At 40.9% G+C, this 17546-nt stretch overlaps 1 protein-coding gene across 10 annotated transcripts in view; it reads left to right on the top strand.

The window, feature by feature from the left end:
• ELAVL4 (ELAV like RNA binding protein 4) overlaps positions 1-17206 on the top strand; it is a 177026-nt gene extending 159820 nt beyond the window's left edge. For 7 of the 10 annotated variants that reach the window (XM_055138708.1, XM_055138705.1, XM_055138703.1 and 4 more), the window contains 4 exons: positions 7149-7302; positions 8920-9145; positions 11158-11196; positions 14223-17206. In XM_055138708.1, the coding sequence (XP_054994683.1) occupies positions 7149-7302; positions 8920-9145; positions 11158-11196; positions 14223-14592 (789 nt within the window). In that variant the 3' untranslated portion in view covers positions 14593-17206. The remainder of the gene's footprint in view (positions 1-7148; positions 7303-8919; positions 9146-11157; positions 11197-14222) is intronic. The other 3 variants (XM_004607146.3, XM_055138706.1, XM_055138704.1) reach the window with 3 other exon arrangements.
• Positions 17207-17546: the final 340 nt, after the last annotated feature.

Here is a 17546-nt window from a genome sequence, read left to right as displayed (position 1 = left end):
CCATAGTCTTGGAAACTCTTCAACTTTTGGTACACTCTAGCTCCTTCTCCACATCACAGTCAACTACTGAAAGGAACCAAAAGTCATCGCACACAGTCTGCTCCACATGAAATTTCAATCACATAACATTTACTTGTCCTGATCTACCTTAGGCCAGATGACACAGGATGTCTGCAGAAGCACACATCTCCCCCGCCCCAGAATTCTCAGACTATCGGAGCAAATGAGGCTTAGCAGAGATGGCTGGGGTGTGAGGCAGAATGTGATAGCTGCTGCTATGAAAATATTTACAGTTCAAGGTGAAAGCTATCATTTATGTCTGGGCCTCAAAGAGGAGGCAGCACTCAAGCCAGGCCTGGAAGGATGGGCAGGATTTCATGGTGCTGTGATAATGAACAAATACAGAAAAAGAAACTTCCTGTGCATATTTGGAAAGCTAACTTTTTTTTTGGTGGGGGGCGACTGAGGTATTGGGTACCTATGAGGGTTAGTAGGAGATGAGAATTGGGCCTGATTCCAAGGTCCTTGAATGCTGAAGTTAGAGATTTGAACTTCACTGCAGAGAATCCTGAAGGGTTTTGAGCAGAGAGAAGTGGCACCATCAGAACACATTTAAAATATTACCATCAGGTTTTTCCTGATAAAACCACATCATGTTGCAGATGAGAGATGGATGAAGTATCAGGAGTGGGACCTTGAAAGTGAACACCTGTCCTGCTAGTGTGCAGAGCTACAGCCACAGACGTGGCAGCAAACCAGTTCCTGCAAGTGAAGCTGCTGATTGCAGGAGCCAGCTGCCTTCTCTTCTGACCCTGGGAGGTTTTGCTCCTCGAAGCCTTGGCAGCTCTGGAGTCAGTTCCCTGCTACCACTTCCCTGATCTCTGCAGTGACTATCCCCTGGAGATCTGAGTGCTCTCAGGAGTTTGTACTCACTTGAAGAGGGTGTTGGGACAGATTTGGGGAACTCTGAGCCTGATATTCTGAAATGATTGTGTGTGTGTGTCTGTGTCCTTCTGCCTGCCTAATAGTCCTTTGTGTCAAGAACTCTTGTAGTCATTCTGCAACCCAGTATCTAGCATTAAACCAGGTTACATAGGAATCATATCAACCACTGTTTGTTGAGCACTTACTATATGCAGACATTGTGCCTAGGAATCAAACATTAATTTTTCAGCCCTCAAAATGCTACTAAATGACACCTATATTACCCACATAATGCAGCTAGAAATAATAAGGGACTTACTCCCAAGGCTATACAGATTTTAGTAGTGAGGATTATTGTTAATGGAGACCTCCCCTAGTGACTAGGTACCATCAGGAGTGGTCCCAGAAGTGGTCGGACACATGGTTTCAGGGATTGAATTTAGACACACACACACACACACACACACACACACACACACACACACCCATAACATATGATTTTCCACTTTGAGCTACCACCCCAGTAGTCAAAATTTAAATCATATATCTCCGACCCCAAATTTCTTTCTCTTAAGGAATGTCCAATTTTAGAATGCATATCCAATTTTAGTTAAAGTAATATGACTGAGAATTTCTTGTCTCAAAACAGTTGGCTGTTACTCTAACTAGTACCTACTAGTGAGATGAAGGCCAATGAGGGTCTTCCTTGTATGGGGTAAAGAATAGAAGTAGAAGGATGTGGCCTGTGTGGGAGAAGGTACAGAGGGTGAGGTACTTCCCCTGCATGTGGAAGACCCTGTTTCAAGCCCCAGCATTGTATATAGTCCCATGTGCACTGTCAGGAGTGATACCTGAGCACAGAGTTAGGAATAAGCCCTAAGGACTACTGGTATGGTCCAGTGCCTTCCCCCATAAAAAGATAAAACCAGAAGGATAGAAACTATTGATTTGCATCAATATACGGAATAACTTTTCCATCTCCAGGGATGACCAGTCTCTTGAGGTTGTGAGTTTATTGTCCTTGGAAATATGCCCTGGATTCTAAGGTCTCCCCAATAGGAGGGCAAAGCCTGCTCCTATAGAACTCACAGCCAGGAACAAAAGATTTGCTTCCACTGCTTTTGGCTCTCAGAAGGGAGGAAGCCAGTGGAGTCTGGGGTTTAGAGGCCTATTTCCTTTATTGAATGGGTCCTATTCAGAATGATCATTCCACTTCGCCTCAAGAAAAAAGAGAGTGACCCTGTGGAGAAAAGTTCTGCCCTACTCCCCACCCCATCTCTCCCTAAACCCCCCTTTTATCTCTCTCTTCTCTCTTCAATTTTTCTTCAGCCTATATCCTTTATAGTCTCTACCTTCTTAAAATTTTAGAATTTTCCTTGAGAAGTGGGCTGTATTATTTGTTTACATCTTCTAAGAGCAGGGGGGAAAGATGATGATCCTGGACTCTTGTTCTAGGATTTTTTCTATGTGGAAATTCAGGGAGTAGAAAGTGAGATTCCTCTGCCTAGAACAGCCCTCTGGATTATGCTACCCATTTGTTCACTTACTTTCCTCACCAAACTGTGGGTCCTTGAAAGAGAAGCAATCCTAGCACTTGACCAGACATACAATAAGTTTTCAGGAAGGAGGAATGAATGAAGTCTCATCTTCTTTAGGGAGAAGTAGGATTGCTCATCCTTTCCTCTCATTCTTTCTTCTTCTCACCCAGCCATGAACCTGTATAATGTCTTCCACATCTTCTCCATTTTCTACATCACAGGGTGTCACATAGGGTGCAAAGTATAACTAGATGATTCAAGAAGTCAAAACCTTTCACCATTGCAATCAGGCCAAACCCTGACTGTGAACAGATGCAGGCATCTGTGAGTACAATGGGGAAATGGGCAGCACCCACCCATCCTTGGCCCGGCTGCCTCATTTGTGATGAATGAGTGTAACTGGATCTCTGCCTTTGTAAGATCAGAGAGGCTGGGAACAGTGGAGTACTTGACCTTGCATGGTAAGGTCCTGAGTTCAGTCCCCAGCACTACAAAAGATAAAGGAATTGCTGAGAGCAACATTGTGACCTCACCTTGGAAAAATGGAAAGCACTTTATAGATGTAAGAATGCGAGAAGAAATTCATGGCTGTGATATGGGTATAAAGTGGTCCAGAACCCACTGGACTGAGGAGAATAGTGCCTCTCTCAGGACAGGTTACCTACCTCTTTCAAGATAGGATACTTACCAATAGGTTCTGGTAGTGTCCAGATGTTTATTTGATAGAATTAGAAAAGTCCAATATGATCTAGATTTCCAGGCTGGCCCACAGAATCTTGCAGACTCATCATATAGTATTCATTTGAATATCTACTGGGTCTAGGTACTATTATCTCAACTCTGCAATGACTCATCAAGGGATAATTTTCACCTTCTTTCTGTCAGTAAAAAAACTGAAACTTTGGGCCCATGAGATAGTAGTGCAGTTAGGGAACACCCAAAATCAATCCCGCAGCACATGGTTACCTGAGGATTCCTGGGTTCAACTGTGGAGGCCCCTGTCACCATTCAGATGACCCAGGTAATCCTCAACACTGCAGGGCCCATTTGATCTAGAATTGCCAGTAGGACCCTGGGTCTCCTCAACACAGCTTGGGAGCCCCACTCCCACACCCCAAAAGAAACTAAGACTTATCGAGGTTATATTACTTGCCCAGAGTTACACTGCTAGCTTGGTAAGAGAAGTCCTAGTCAGGGCTCTCTGGTTCCTGGTTGTTGTGCCATGCTTGAACAGGGTTTTTGGAGCCAGCAAGGATGGGGTTCAGAAGAACTGCATGTCTTCCATCGAGATCATCTATGAGGCAGCTGTTTATGATCACCTGCCTTTGAGTCACCTTGAGAGGTGAAGGAGCAGCCTCTACTCCAGGCACTTTCTGGGCTTCAGAGTAAGATCACAGCTGACCTAGAAATCCCAATCTTGCCTTCAGAAATTCTGGGTGAAGTGAGCAGGATCCTTATTGTCTGAGGCACCAGGTTCTCACGATGCATCCCAAGTTGAAGCCCTCAGCTGTAGCACTGGCTCACTGGGATTAGCAAACTAATAACTCCTGGCTCTGGGCAGAGACTGAAAATTGGTGATTTTTAAAGGAATATTTCGGCATATTAACGTCAGGCACCTGTAGCCAGTCACTCAGTTAGGATGCAATAAGAAAGCTTAAAAGTCTACACCAGAATGAGCATTTTGGTATTGAGTGTGGATATATTCCTTTTCTGTCATTTCCCCCACTATTTCTACAAATTTCCTGGATACGGAACTAAGAAAATGGTAGATTTAAACTTCTGATTGGAGTAGAAAAATTAATCAGGAAATTTTCTTGAGTGAGAGGCTTAGCAGACAATGATCAAGGTGCTGTTCACCTTTGGGATTGGTTGCTATTCTGTGACCACAGTATGCTTCTGTGGTTGTCAACATCATCTTTGGGAAGATTACTTTGGTTGTGTCATTGACTTTCCATTGCAGCTCCTTTTCCCCAGGTGGTCTGTCCTCTGTTCTGGCTGCCCAGAACAGATGGATTCAAGAACATTACTGTCCGTTGTGAATTTATTAGATGCCAAGCAGGCACTGAGCTTAGCCCTTGGCTTTCATCATCTCTGCTAAGAACAGAGAAAGGTCATCATCAGGGCACCATTCCCTAACCCCACCACATACTGTCAAACCATCTGTCTTACCACCAGTCTCACCTGAGCTCTGTACCCTTCCTGGTTCCATTAACCTTAAGTGAAAAGGGCAATAGTTTCTCTCTTAGTTTTGTTCCAGTTGCACCTCTACATAACCCTAAAAGAGCGCACATCTTGTGGCATTGTGATAATGTTTATTTCTCCCATTAACTGATAGTCTTTAAATACCTGCTGGTCTCAAAGATACTGTCCTCTTTGAACCTAGAATTTCTTTAGAGCAAGAATATAAACCTAATTTTTCTTGTTCTTTATCTTCAAAATACTGTGCCTGACTCATAGTAGAACCCCATGAAATTCTTACTGAGAGAAGATCTCTGTCTAATCCTATAACAAACTTATTTCATCCCTTCCCACCCCGTACAATGAAGCAAACAGCAGTTAGCCCCAAAGACTCATTATATCAGTCATTTATTAGGACCTGTATTTATTTGTCCTTTTAGTAGATATTGAACACCCTCTGGGTAGTAGGCCCTGTGCTGGAGCCACAGAGGTGAGTGAGATGCAGATACACAGTTCATTATCCCAGTGAGGTCAGAATACTGGGAGTAGAGAGGGTGAATAAAGGTCCCATTCCTGAGAGTACTGAGATATGAAGAGGGGCTTTAGAAGGAAGTGAGATCCAGGCAAGATATCTAGCAAAGATAGCATTTGAACTGAACCTCAAGGGGAGTAGGCTTTGGACCTGAGGAAGTAAGTGGGAAACTTTCACCATGAGCAAAGGCACAGAGGTGGAAAGGTATGTTTTCAGAAACCCAAAGCTCTAATTGTCATTGATGAGGCAAGGGTAAGCCTCATTACCTGGGCATATCATTATGAATTTTTAATTTCCTTCTTCCTAACACTCCCTCTTCATGTGCCAAATATACTTCTCCTAGAATCTAGTCTTAAGGACTTTGTTTCTTTAAGGACAAGTCCTACACAGTGAGTCACATGGGGTTCTAGGTCATTCAACCCCCATCCCCAAAATCAGGGACTCAACCTGGAGACTTCCCAGGTCTTTCTAGAGAAGATGGGAATACTCAGGTGAGCTGCCTTTCTCTACTGGCTGGAGGAGGCCACAAGGCAAATTAGTCACTCACATCATTCTATCTGTTGACTCAACATCTATTTTTACAAGTGTTGCCCATAAAGGGACCTGGCATCCCTGTCACGAAAAGGGAGAGGGGGGCCTTGGGTGAGAGAAGCTGCACACCCTCCTTGGCTAGGCCTCCTGCTGGGCCCTTTCCCACACTCAAAGTTCACTTTACTACTGGAGGTTTGGTTCTCACCGCAAAAGTCCTATTTAACATAGTTTCTTTTGCATACATACATTTATACATTGCATACACACTCACCCCTCACCCCTTTTGATTTCCCAGGATTTGTGAAATGGTTATATAGATTAAATAAAACTGGCTAGAAAATACGGAGGCATATAGGTCCCTTCCTGTCCAACGTTCTCAGATGTGCTCTGAAATAACTGTTTTCATCATCTATTCTGAGCCATAACTGCCCCAGAAATAGCTTTAGCAGGAAAGTGCTTTTGTTAGACTAGCTGTAAATTATATTTCAAATGTCTGATGTTGTTTTCTTAAAAAATAAATAAATAAGTAAATGAAAGTCTAAAATTAATGATTGCTGGGGTTTGCTTTGCTTATGTGTACTGCTACAGATTTGGCTTCTTGCAGATGGAATTTCAGATCTGTTTACACTTCTGTGTTAGCTTTTTTTTGGGGGGAAGCAGTTGAGCGAGCTGAGAGGACAAATTTACAAAGTCGAACTTATTATAACGATCAGTGAGGCTTGCTTCTCTCTCCCACTCCCTTCTCCCTTCCTTCTATCTCCTGTGCACTCGTTTTATTTATTATGCATTTATCCGTCTCCAAGTTAGAAGGCAACTGGTTCTTGCAGATGTTATGACAAGGTCACACATTCAGTTTGTTTCACAGACAGATGTTCATTCAGCCCCATTTCACCAGCACTTTGTCATTCACTGAGAGCAAACCTTGTGGGAACAGATTGAACACAAAAGATGGGATATTTGGGGGAAAAAATTCTTGCAGAGAACCTGATCACTTTTCAGTGTTCAGGAAGGAGATGGAGAGGGGGAGGGTGGTAAGAAGAGAAATGTGCAGAGCAGAATTTCATGAGGGATTTTTTTTGGTTTATTCAAAAATTATTATGTGTTGGATACAGTAAATCATCTATACACCCACATCCAGGAGGTAAATCTTCAGAACTCCGTGCGTGGGTAGTTCTGCATTTAACAGCTGCCATACAGTAGCTATTTTGTTCTGCACTTAGAGACCCTTATCTATGCATTTGTTTTAAGTTATTGTCAACTCTCCTTTTGTTCCTCTATTGCTAATTCTCGTGGTTCTCATTATAACCAAAACTCTGATTACTGAGTGATTAAACAGACCCCCCTGAGTTAGGAGGATAGACGGGTGTGTCACCTTGGTTGTTGGCTCAGTCTCTCCTTGAGGATGATTGCCTGTAATGGATGCAGCTCCTCTTGCCTTTTCCTAGGTCTCATATGCCCGTCCAAGCTCTGCCTCAATCAGGGATGCTAACCTCTACGTTAGCGGCCTTCCCAAAACCATGACCCAGAAGGAACTGGAGCAGCTTTTCTCACAATATGGCCGTATCATCACCTCGAGAATCCTGGTTGATCAAGTCACAGGTTAAGTGTTTCTTTGTCCTTTTTTTCCATAGTGCTCAGTGTCACCAGCCAGTGCCCTGTGACCCTGAGGAACAGAGTGCTAACGGTTACTAAAGGGAGAGGTTGTGTGAATCGTCTGTTAATAGATTTTTGTCTTTGGAGAAAGACTTCTTTGCAGTCAACCCACTAAGTGTAAAATGGGCCATCTTGGGAGGCAGGAGATCTGCATCATGGGAACTGTTCCAGCAGCAGCTAAACTACTTGGCAAGATTGTAAAGAGAATTCAGGCATCAGGTTGAGAGTGGGACTGTGTGACCTTCACAGTCAACTCCAACCTGACCAAATAACATTTCTTTTGTAAGTGAAAAGAACCTGTATGTGTAGCTCCATTGATAGTAGTATAGAATTAAAGGGTACTTCAACTGCCTCATTCACACGTAAGGAAGAAAAGATCCAAAGTGGGGAATCTGACTTCCATCCATCTGGTGAGTTTATAGCAGCACAGGGATAGTTGTCAAGTTCTTGCACTACAATACTTTGTCCATAATGAAGAAAGGCAATAATGACCTCATTAAGAAATATAAGGCAGCTTCAGTTGCATTTTTAATGAAAAATGCTTTTACCTAGTCCCAATTTATTCCAATTTAAAATACCCTTTAAGAGCAGGTTAACATGCGTTTATCATTTGACTCACGCCAGAAGCCCTCACTGCCAGCTCTGCCCCAAACACTGCATAGAGAGATCCCAGGATTCAGGGAGAAATGATGCACTGTCCCCACCCTTACAGGATTCTAGTGTGATGAGCTCCCAGCTGCCCAGCATATCATGAGAAGAAAAGGAAGGCACACTATGCCTGCTGGGGATTGCTGGGAAGACTCCATTGAGGAGGTGATGTTTGAATAAAGTTTGGGGAGGATGCTTCTTACCTGAAAAGATGTTATCCATAGAGCTTCAAGGTAGATAGGATATATCCTTAGGACAAGAAGCAAGGAAGAATACAACCTATTCAAATGATATCAGGCAGTTTGGTGAGTGACTTGAGTCTCAATAGACCACCTGAAATCTAATTGTCAGGGGCATTAGATGCTGTATGAAGAATCTGGATGTCATCTGCAGTGGGGCATTGGAAGGGCATTTGTGGGTTTTGTCTCTCTCTTTAATTTGGAGTAGGTGCAATGAGGAACCACATACAAGGTAAAAAGTTGAAAAGGTATAGAAGATATTTTAAAGGGTGTGATATGGTCAGAGTTTGTTTTTCAAATAGACTAATTAGTTGCTAGATAGAGGACATGGAGGATCATCACTGAACTGTGGGTGATTGATTGCTACAATCCATTATAGCAACTCAAAGAGATAGAGGATGGAGTAGGGCGGTGGTTAATGGTGGGAAGGAACAGGTGTGGGAGATGGATGCCTGGTTCCATAGGTGGGAATCATCTGTCCCAAGTTCTGATGGCAGACAACACAGGAAAACGTGTTTGGATGCATGAGAGAGATTCCCAGAGTCAGGCTCAACCCTGGCCCCACCTACGGGTTGACTCCCTATAGAATGTCCATGAGGCCCAGCCCATGTCTTTCCAGAGATATATACCTGTTTGGTTTATCCGCTCTTCATAAAGTTTCTTTCTCTTACTCCAGGAGTGTCCAGAGGAGTGGGATTCATCCGCTTTGATAAGAGGATTGAGGCTGAAGAAGCCATCAAAGGGCTGAATGGCCAGAAGCCTAGCGGTGCTACGGAACCGATTACTGTGAAGTTTGCCAACAACCCCAGCCAGAAGTCCAGCCAGGCCCTCCTCTCCCAGCTCTACCAGTCTCCCAACCGGCGCTACCCTGGCCCACTGCACCACCAGGCTCAGAGGTTCAGGTAGGCATGCCTATAGGGTTCTGCTGCAAAGTATGGAGCTGGGCTAGGGCCAGGGAACTCCAGAGCCCTGAAGAATGGGCCAAGGGTAAGAATCTCCACCTCCAGGAATCACTGTGAAAAATTCCCCCTGAGCCTCAGTTTCCACTCTAACAAAACCAACTGCTTGGACCACATGTTCTCCCAAACCCCACTTCCAACTACCATGGTGACAGTGTGGTTAAACTCAGATTTTTTTGTTGGAAACAAAATTTCTGCATCTAACCAAACAAAGGGGTTGTTTCAGCCAGAGTTAAAGCACAGATAAAATGACTGTATTAAGCAGTTTTAACTTAAGCCTAAGTCAGTGTCTCCTAATAAAATCAGAGGAAAGAGAACAAGAGGCTGATGCTTACCAGCGGGAGTGGTTTGAGCTGTCTTCCTTTCTTCTGTAGCTAACTTTTGAGGTTGGTTATTCTTTTTGTGGGTTTAGAAGCCTCCCCAGCAGTGTTTGGGGCCACCAGAACTACTACACCCATGGTTTCTTGGGGCAGTAGGGGTGGGCTGGAGGGGCATGTGGTGCTTAGGATCAAACTCAGAATTCTGCACATGCCAGGCATATGCTCGACTCCTTTGAGCTAGCTCCGTAGCACTGGTTACTCCCTTTTGTGTTCACTTGACTCCAACTGTTAAGTCAGAAAACTTTAAGGACACAGGGAAGATAGTTTTGTGCAAACCTTGTTTCCTTTTGGTACCAAATCCCAGGAAATTCCTGGTGTAATGAATACTTCCCTTCTCCAAGGACACTTCTGACATGCAGATTTCTCTCCATGAAGCTAGTCCAGCCTTGAATGGCCTCTATTGTGAAAAAAAAGAGACTGTATCCTTGCCCTACCTATAATAATTCTAAATAATTATCTTCTTCCACCCATGTCCCAATTTCCATTTAATGAAAGGGTTTTTCTCCTTTTCAAATATCACATAAGAAGAAAGGAAGACCTTCTGTCAAGCTACAGTGAGGAGAAAAATCACCCTTTTTAGTGTCCTCCTGTGCCCCTGAATTTGAAATGGTTAATGATTTCAACAAGAGTCCAAGTCATCTAATTTTTATTTTGTGTGAGAGCACATGCAGTATTTATGTAAAAAGCCTTTCCAGCAGGCTTATAATGGTGGAAACTATGGTTACTACTACCCCATAGTGTGAATAGCTTGTCCCCAAGTAAAGTACTGAAAATAAGAGAGATTATAACATAATGGCTTTTTCCTGGGAAGTTCTTTCAGGTTGTAAATAGTAAAGTAATTTTTTTAATCTTAGTCCCCAGCTCCTCGTTCCCTGCAACCACCCAACCCAAATGTGTGTGGTAAGAAGATTTAGCTAATGTAGCTAGGTTACAGGGAAAGATTTATTCTAATATGGGATATGTGTGTGAGAGAGAGAGAGAGAGAAAGAGAGAGAGAGGAAAGAGTGTGAGGTGAGTGTTTGTGTGTGCTATTAATCTGGATCCAGATAGATACTTTATTCACAAGTTTAATTATAGTAAAATGTGATCAACTTAAGATGTCTCACCTTTTTAACCTTTTACCTTACACAATGTAAGGTAACATCCTGGGCCAGGGAGATAGTTTATAGGACTGGAGCTTATGTTTTGCATGCTGGAGTCTGGGTTTGAATTCCAGCACCACATGGTCCCCTTAGCAATGCCAGGAATGATCCCCAAAGTACCACCAAGTTGTTCCAGAAAACAAAAAATAAAATACATATAATTGTTCTGAGAGGTGGGGGAAATGGGATTAATTCAGACCTTGAGAGAAAAGATTAATTAAACACTGACTTTAAACTCTAACATTTACCTGAACTTGAATTACTGGTAGTTGGAGGCAGGAAAGGGGGAAACTACTGGTGGATAGACTCCTAAGCACTGGGGAAAGTTGTTGAGCTTTTCTTCTTTGAAAATGGAGCATTCTTATTAATAGTTCCATTGAGCGATCTTGCCATCTGTGAGGCATTAACCCAGAGACCCTCCTTCTCTTTGCAGGCTGGACAATTTGCTTAATATGGCCTATGGCGTAAAGAGGTAATTAAAACTCCACAGATTGCCAGATGTCCGTGTTGGCACAGACTGGGGCTAGAATTTTTTTTTAATTCACTAACTTTACTTTTTTTTAAATTCTTCTTTTTTCTTCCACCAGCATGTCAAATTCTTAATTTTAATTTTGGACCTCAGTTGGTTTTGTTTCTTTTAGGGCACACAAAGTGTGTTTGTGTGTTTCACTTTTTTCTTTCATTTGCAGGTGGGCTTCTCCTACGGTTCAGGTGCCACAGCTACCAAGCCCTTGATAATCTGGTCCTGAAAGGCTCCCCTCAGGGGGAAGGCTCCAACTCTTTGCCAACTGATTTTGCAAACTTGCAGAGCAACTGTTTTGCATTAGCAATGCCAAGATTCAGTTAAGAGGGCAGATTCCAGCAAATCAAAATTAGAACATTTTACTAATCATGGTTGACAGTCTTATGATGGTCAGTGGAAAAATTTGATTTTGTACTACCAGCCCTGGCCAAAGCATGAATAAATGCGTGGATGACCTGACTCCTGCCTGCACCTGAGTGCATTTCAGGGCATGGCCTGAGAATGAAGGGTATCTGTGTGCACCTCAACCTGGGGTTTCTTTTGTTACAGGTTTTAACAGTTATTATAAATCCTCCCTGAGTTGTATTTGTATGTATGTTTTTAACTTGCTGTTTCTTTCAATTGGAGCCCTTTTGTGGGGTTGGGAATGCAAGTAGAGTCAAGACTTTTGGGGCTCTCCGAATGCAGTTTCAAAAGTAATTCCAGACACACTCTGAAAGCTGAATCTCAGCAAGTTAAGTGCCTAGTGTCACTGTGTCCACAGATTCCCATATGTGCTTTTGATAAGCTCCACTGAGCTCCTAGGGACATGGCATCTTCATCATCCTGCTCAGTAGAGCTACGCACTTTAATTCCCCTTCCTACAGTCAAGGGAAAGAGACGTGGTCTTAAATCATGCATGTCTTACTCCCAGTTCGAGGCAGTTCTTTCACCACTTTGCCATGCCTGGTAAGTACTCCAGCTCTGGAAACTGGCACACAGTGGAGGAAGTAACTGGACTACGGACTTCACTCTGCGAGCTCCAGACCCTGGAAGCTCACCCCGGTCCCCCTGTGGAGATAACTGAACTATCTCCACCTGTCTAAAACCCTGATTACCTGTTTCCAATTACTTTTAATTATCTTTCCCAGCTCTGTCTCATACCTTTGCTCCTCTTTGACTTTGGTGAGGTTCAGCCAAATAGATCTTAATATGTGTGAGGTCAGAGAGACAGCTGCAACATGTGGCTGCCACTTTGTCTAGTTCCCGTTACAAGTTGACCCAAGCAACTCCTTTCCTGTTAAGCCTAGATCTGGATCCAATACCAACGTGCCCTAGGTAGCCTTTACTAGCGAGAGTTTGACACTCTGCTGGCCCTGAATATGATTCTCTGCCTATAAACAAACTGAAAGGGGTTAAATTATGAAGGCAAATGAGGTTGAGAAGACAGACATCAGAAATGATGCAAATAACAATTAGACAGGGATTTGCCCTTCTAGAAACCCATGCCATGTTGGTTTGGGCTTTATTTTGGTTTTGTTGTTAAGCAATAAGGAAGACTTAACTCAGCAATACCAAAAGTAATATCTCTGGACTTATATTTCACCTATTTATTTGATTATCTATTTAGCTAAAAAAACTATTCTTTCATCGGACTTTCAAATTTCCAGAAATAGTTACAGATTTTTAAGACAATCCTAGATCATACTGTACTCCAGTTTTTGCTTCCTCTCTCCTTAGCCTACCTTCAGTAAATAAATAAATAAAACATTAAAAAGTGAAAAATGTTAAGTATATGTGGTCTTTATACGTTCAATATGAAACAAATTGTTAACAAATACTGTTCTGCTGTAAGTGCTGGTAACCCAGTTTTATTATCTGGTACATTCATCATGAATTGAATTTGAATATATTTTACTAGATAGTGCATAGAATCTGAAGGATTGTTTTGCTTTTCAAGATTACATGGAAACTGAGGCTTTAGAAAACTAATACAAAGGTAGTTATATTTAAGCAAATAACAGTTTTCTGCTTTTCTAATGTGCAATAATTTAAAAATATATAAATGCACAAACCACTTGAAATCTCATTCCTGTGACACTTAGAAATGAATTCCAGATAACATAGTATCAAGGAGTGAAACACAGTTTTTTTATTGAATCACTGTGAATTCCAAAGTTACAAAGATATTTATAATTGAGTTTCAGGCTTACAATTCAAATACTGATCTCTTTACCAGTGTCCACTACTTTCCACCAGTGTCCCTAATTCCTTTCTGGACCCCAGCCTGCCTCTGTGGGTGGCACTTTTCTTCTCCACCACTGACCTATTATTATTGTGCGTGGGTTTTGGAACCCTTGAATAAATGCTGAACAATATATGAATCACCTCTGATTGATGACAAGAATGTATGTTCAGTCTCATATATCCGCATCCTCAGTAATATTGAGATCATGAAGACCATAAGCTAAGGGACTGCAAAGAAGGTAGACTTGAGCACTTCTAAGACCATCTCCCAATCTGCCTTATAGAGATAAAATTTCCCAAGTATTGGTATCTACCAATGTTATTCACTTAATAGTCAATAAACATTTACTGAATATTTTCTACGTGTCACTATGTTGTGAGATTCCCATATGTGCTCCACTGAATAAATAATGGAAAGAGTGAATAGAGAAATAATAGCCCTTCCTTAATGAACTTGCTGTCTTTTGTGGAGAGAGTATTAGGGTCAAGGTGGGATACCCTATGAACATAGCTGTGCTAGAACTATATGATAAAGTACTGCTCTAGGAGTCCTTTTTGGTTCTTTTTCTTAGCCCTTCTCTTGGCGTATATGTGTTGTGTAGCCAGTTGAGCTAATCCTATCAGAAGAAATGCCAGAGACATTAGTTTTTGCATTTTGGTTTTTAAACCCTGAAGACTCTCCTGCAAACACTCACTCAGCCCTCTGCCCCATGTCTGTGTCTGTGCATCTGTGTGTCATCCATGGTCAGACTGATGTCTGGACCAGTCCCCCCTTCTGCTTGTCCCCCTAGGTTCTCCCCAATCACCATTGATGGCATGACAAGCCTTGTCGGAATGAACATCCCTGGTCACACAGGAACAGGCTGGTGCATCTTTGTCTACAATCTGTCCCCTGATTCTGACGAGAGTGTCCTCTGGCAGCTCTTCGGCCCCTTTGGTGCAGTGAACAACGTCAAGGTCATCCGTGACTTCAACACCAACAAGTGCAAGGGATTTGGTTTTGTCACCATGACCAACTATGATGAGGCGGCCATGGCCATCGCCAGCCTCAACGGGTACCGCCTGGGAGACCGAGTGTTGCAAGTTTCCTTTAAAACCAACAAAGCCCACAAGTCCTGAATTTCCCATCCTTACTTATTAAATATATATATAAATATATATGAACAAAACACACACATACACACAAACAAACACACACACACACACAAAAGAGAGAGAAACAAACTTTTCAAGGCTTATATTCAACCATGGACTTTATAAGCCAGTGTTGCCTAAGTATTAAAACATTGGATTATCCTGAAGTGTACCAGGAAAGGATTTTATAATGCTTAGAAAAAAAGAAAAAAATACAAAAAAATACCTTTGATGCATTGAATGTTCTTTCATAGCTGTCGTTGTTGAATATAATATACATAGATAGCGATGTGCAGGGATTTTTACCCAGCCAGCTAACTTTACTACCTTCCTTGAAGGTGGGTCTTTTTAAGATGACCATTCGCTCATTTGAAGAAGAAAAACAAAAAATAAAAAAAAATTAAAAAAAAACAATTTTTACAACGTAATGGGATTCAAAGAAAGAAAAAAAGATTTTTCTTTTTTGTCAAAATGTTGATCCAATCAGATTGGTAAAAAACAAAAAAATGAAAAAAAAAACAAAAACCCACACAAATTAAAGAGGAATAATAAAAATTGCAAAAATGAAAAAAAACTTTTGCAAATTTTTTTATTTTTCCTTTTTTCTTTTATATCATGTGACTAAAAAGTCTTCTGTTAGGGGATGGGGGCCAGGGGGATACCTGATGACATTAACAATTTAATAACATTAACATTGTTGCCAAAGAGGTGGTCTCTTTGCTGAAAATGGGTTTCAAGAAAAATCTATTTTTATAAAATATAAAGAATTTTTACAAGAGAATCTGGATTTGAGAAAAAAATATTTTGACTGGCTAATTTAGGGGAAATTGACAACTTTGTCGCGTTCATACTGCACTGGTAACTTTTTAGAGATCAAGATGTGTGTTTTAAACTGGATTCGTAGACTGTTTTTTGAAGGATGGGCTATAAACAGATGATCTTCATATCTTTTCATAGCATGTAATAATAATAAAAAACCAATTATTAATTACTAGGGGAAAGGAGTGTTCGTTCTACCCAGGGTACCACAGTTCCCCACAGTCAAAACCCAAAAGCAAGGAGATGAGTTGAAAGACAGTTTTTCTTTAAGTCATCAGTATGGGATGTCAGCAGAACAAAAATTAAAAAGATTAATTTTCCTTTTGATCTAAAACTTCCTTAGTTTGAGCAGTAGGTGCTATGAAATTATTTACATATCTTAGTATCATAGTTAAATGTAATGTGTTTAGGAGAGGAAAACAAAAGATACATTTGCTTTAAATTCATTAAGGAATTTTCAAAATCACTTTGTAGCCCATGCTGATAGAATTGGGCTCTGTTGGTACATTTGAAACACTGTTTATGTTGCTTGAAACACTTATTTATTTAATTGCAGATGTGATGATGCCTATGGCCGAGATCAAATATAGCTAGATTGGCTAGACTACTTATTTGTTTACTTAAACTATGGGAAGAAGCATATTATTGTGTCATTATGTTGTGTGTGTATGTGTATATACAATATAAATATATATATATAAAGTTATTTTTTCTTTGGGTTAATTTATTATAAGTTGTAACTCTTGGCTAGTTTTGTTTGTATATGTCTTAAAATGTTTTCTTATGATATTTAAGTGACAGTTAAAGAGGTATCAAGGTAACTTGTGTAGAACTATTGTTTGATATATTGTCATGTTTGTTGTGAATATTTTTTCTTACTGCACAGTAGAAAAATAAAACAACTGGGTCATATTTTAATGTAATTCAGATTGGGGAAAAATACAGAGCTAAGGGAACAAAATGACTGAGGGAGCATTCTCCCACGTCCAGTGCACTGATCATTTTAGTACGTTTGTGCTTTGTATGGTTATATATTTAAAACAAAAAAACAAAAAAATACAAGGGTTCACGCTCTTCCCTGGGTAATAGAAACAGTTACTCGCTATGCATAATCTAGTTGATAGTTAAATTTGCTATTGCTTTTCTTGTCTTGTTACATAAAATCTTTTCAATACAAGTTTAGTCTTAATGGTAATAAAACGTTATGGTTATTTATAACTTGTGCTTATTTTGTGCATTTTTTTCCCATGCTGAACCCACTAAGTGCATGTAGACAGAACTGTTGTTTTCACACTGAAGAAACAAACTCTGTAGTAGTAGTCGTAGTGGTAGACAGCGAAAACCAAGGCTGCATCATAGACTCCTCCTTTAAATTTTTTTTCTGTTTTTTTTTCCTCTTTTCGGTTTTGAAAAAAAAAAAACCAGATTTCAGTTCAGAGAACACTCGTTCAACATTCAGGGAAACCTTCTTACATCACCTGCTATGAATGAACGTAGTTTGCTGGCAAAGTTTTGATGCATTTGCTAAGCATTAGTGGGAAAGGCATGCCAAAATTTCTTCTCTATAATGTGTTCACTCTTGGGGGAAAAAAAAAGGAAAAAAAATCTTAGGACCAGGCAGTTGTATACTTTAGTTTTAATGAATGACTTCATGTTAATCTTGCTAGTTTAGATGATTTCTGAGGGAAAGTATTGTAAATGTTTTTTTTTCATACTCTGTTGTGTTTGAATTATTTGTACTTTATCTGTCCAGACAATAAATGAAAGTGTGTAGAATGGATTTCAGCTTTCCCGATTTTTGAATGTGTTCATTCAAACTTTTTTTCCTGTAGCATCTTGAAATTTCCCCCACTATTTTTACCATTAAACCAACAAATGAAAAAGAGTAAAGTTCTGTTTTGCAACTTAGCCCTTTCCCTCAAAGTCAATTCAGTCCTCAAAAGTCATTGCCCTAGTTCCATGCTCCTAAAAGTTCAGCCTTCACCGAGCAGTGTCAGCATCATCTGGGAGCTTGTTGAAATGCAGACTCTTCTAAACACAAATCTATATTTAACTCACACCCAGGTGAGTCACTGGCTCTGGAACATGTGAGGTACACTGCCCTGGTTGGTCACAGGCCG

Source organism: Sorex araneus, chromosome 5 (genome assembly GCF_027595985.1).
Source record: "Sorex araneus isolate mSorAra2 chromosome 5, mSorAra2.pri, whole genome shotgun sequence".
Classification (NCBI taxonomy): Eukaryota; Metazoa; Chordata; class Mammalia; order Eulipotyphla; family Soricidae; genus Sorex; species Sorex araneus.
Note: the sequence above shows the minus strand (reverse complement) of the source record. Positions and strands in the feature narration are given on the sequence as shown.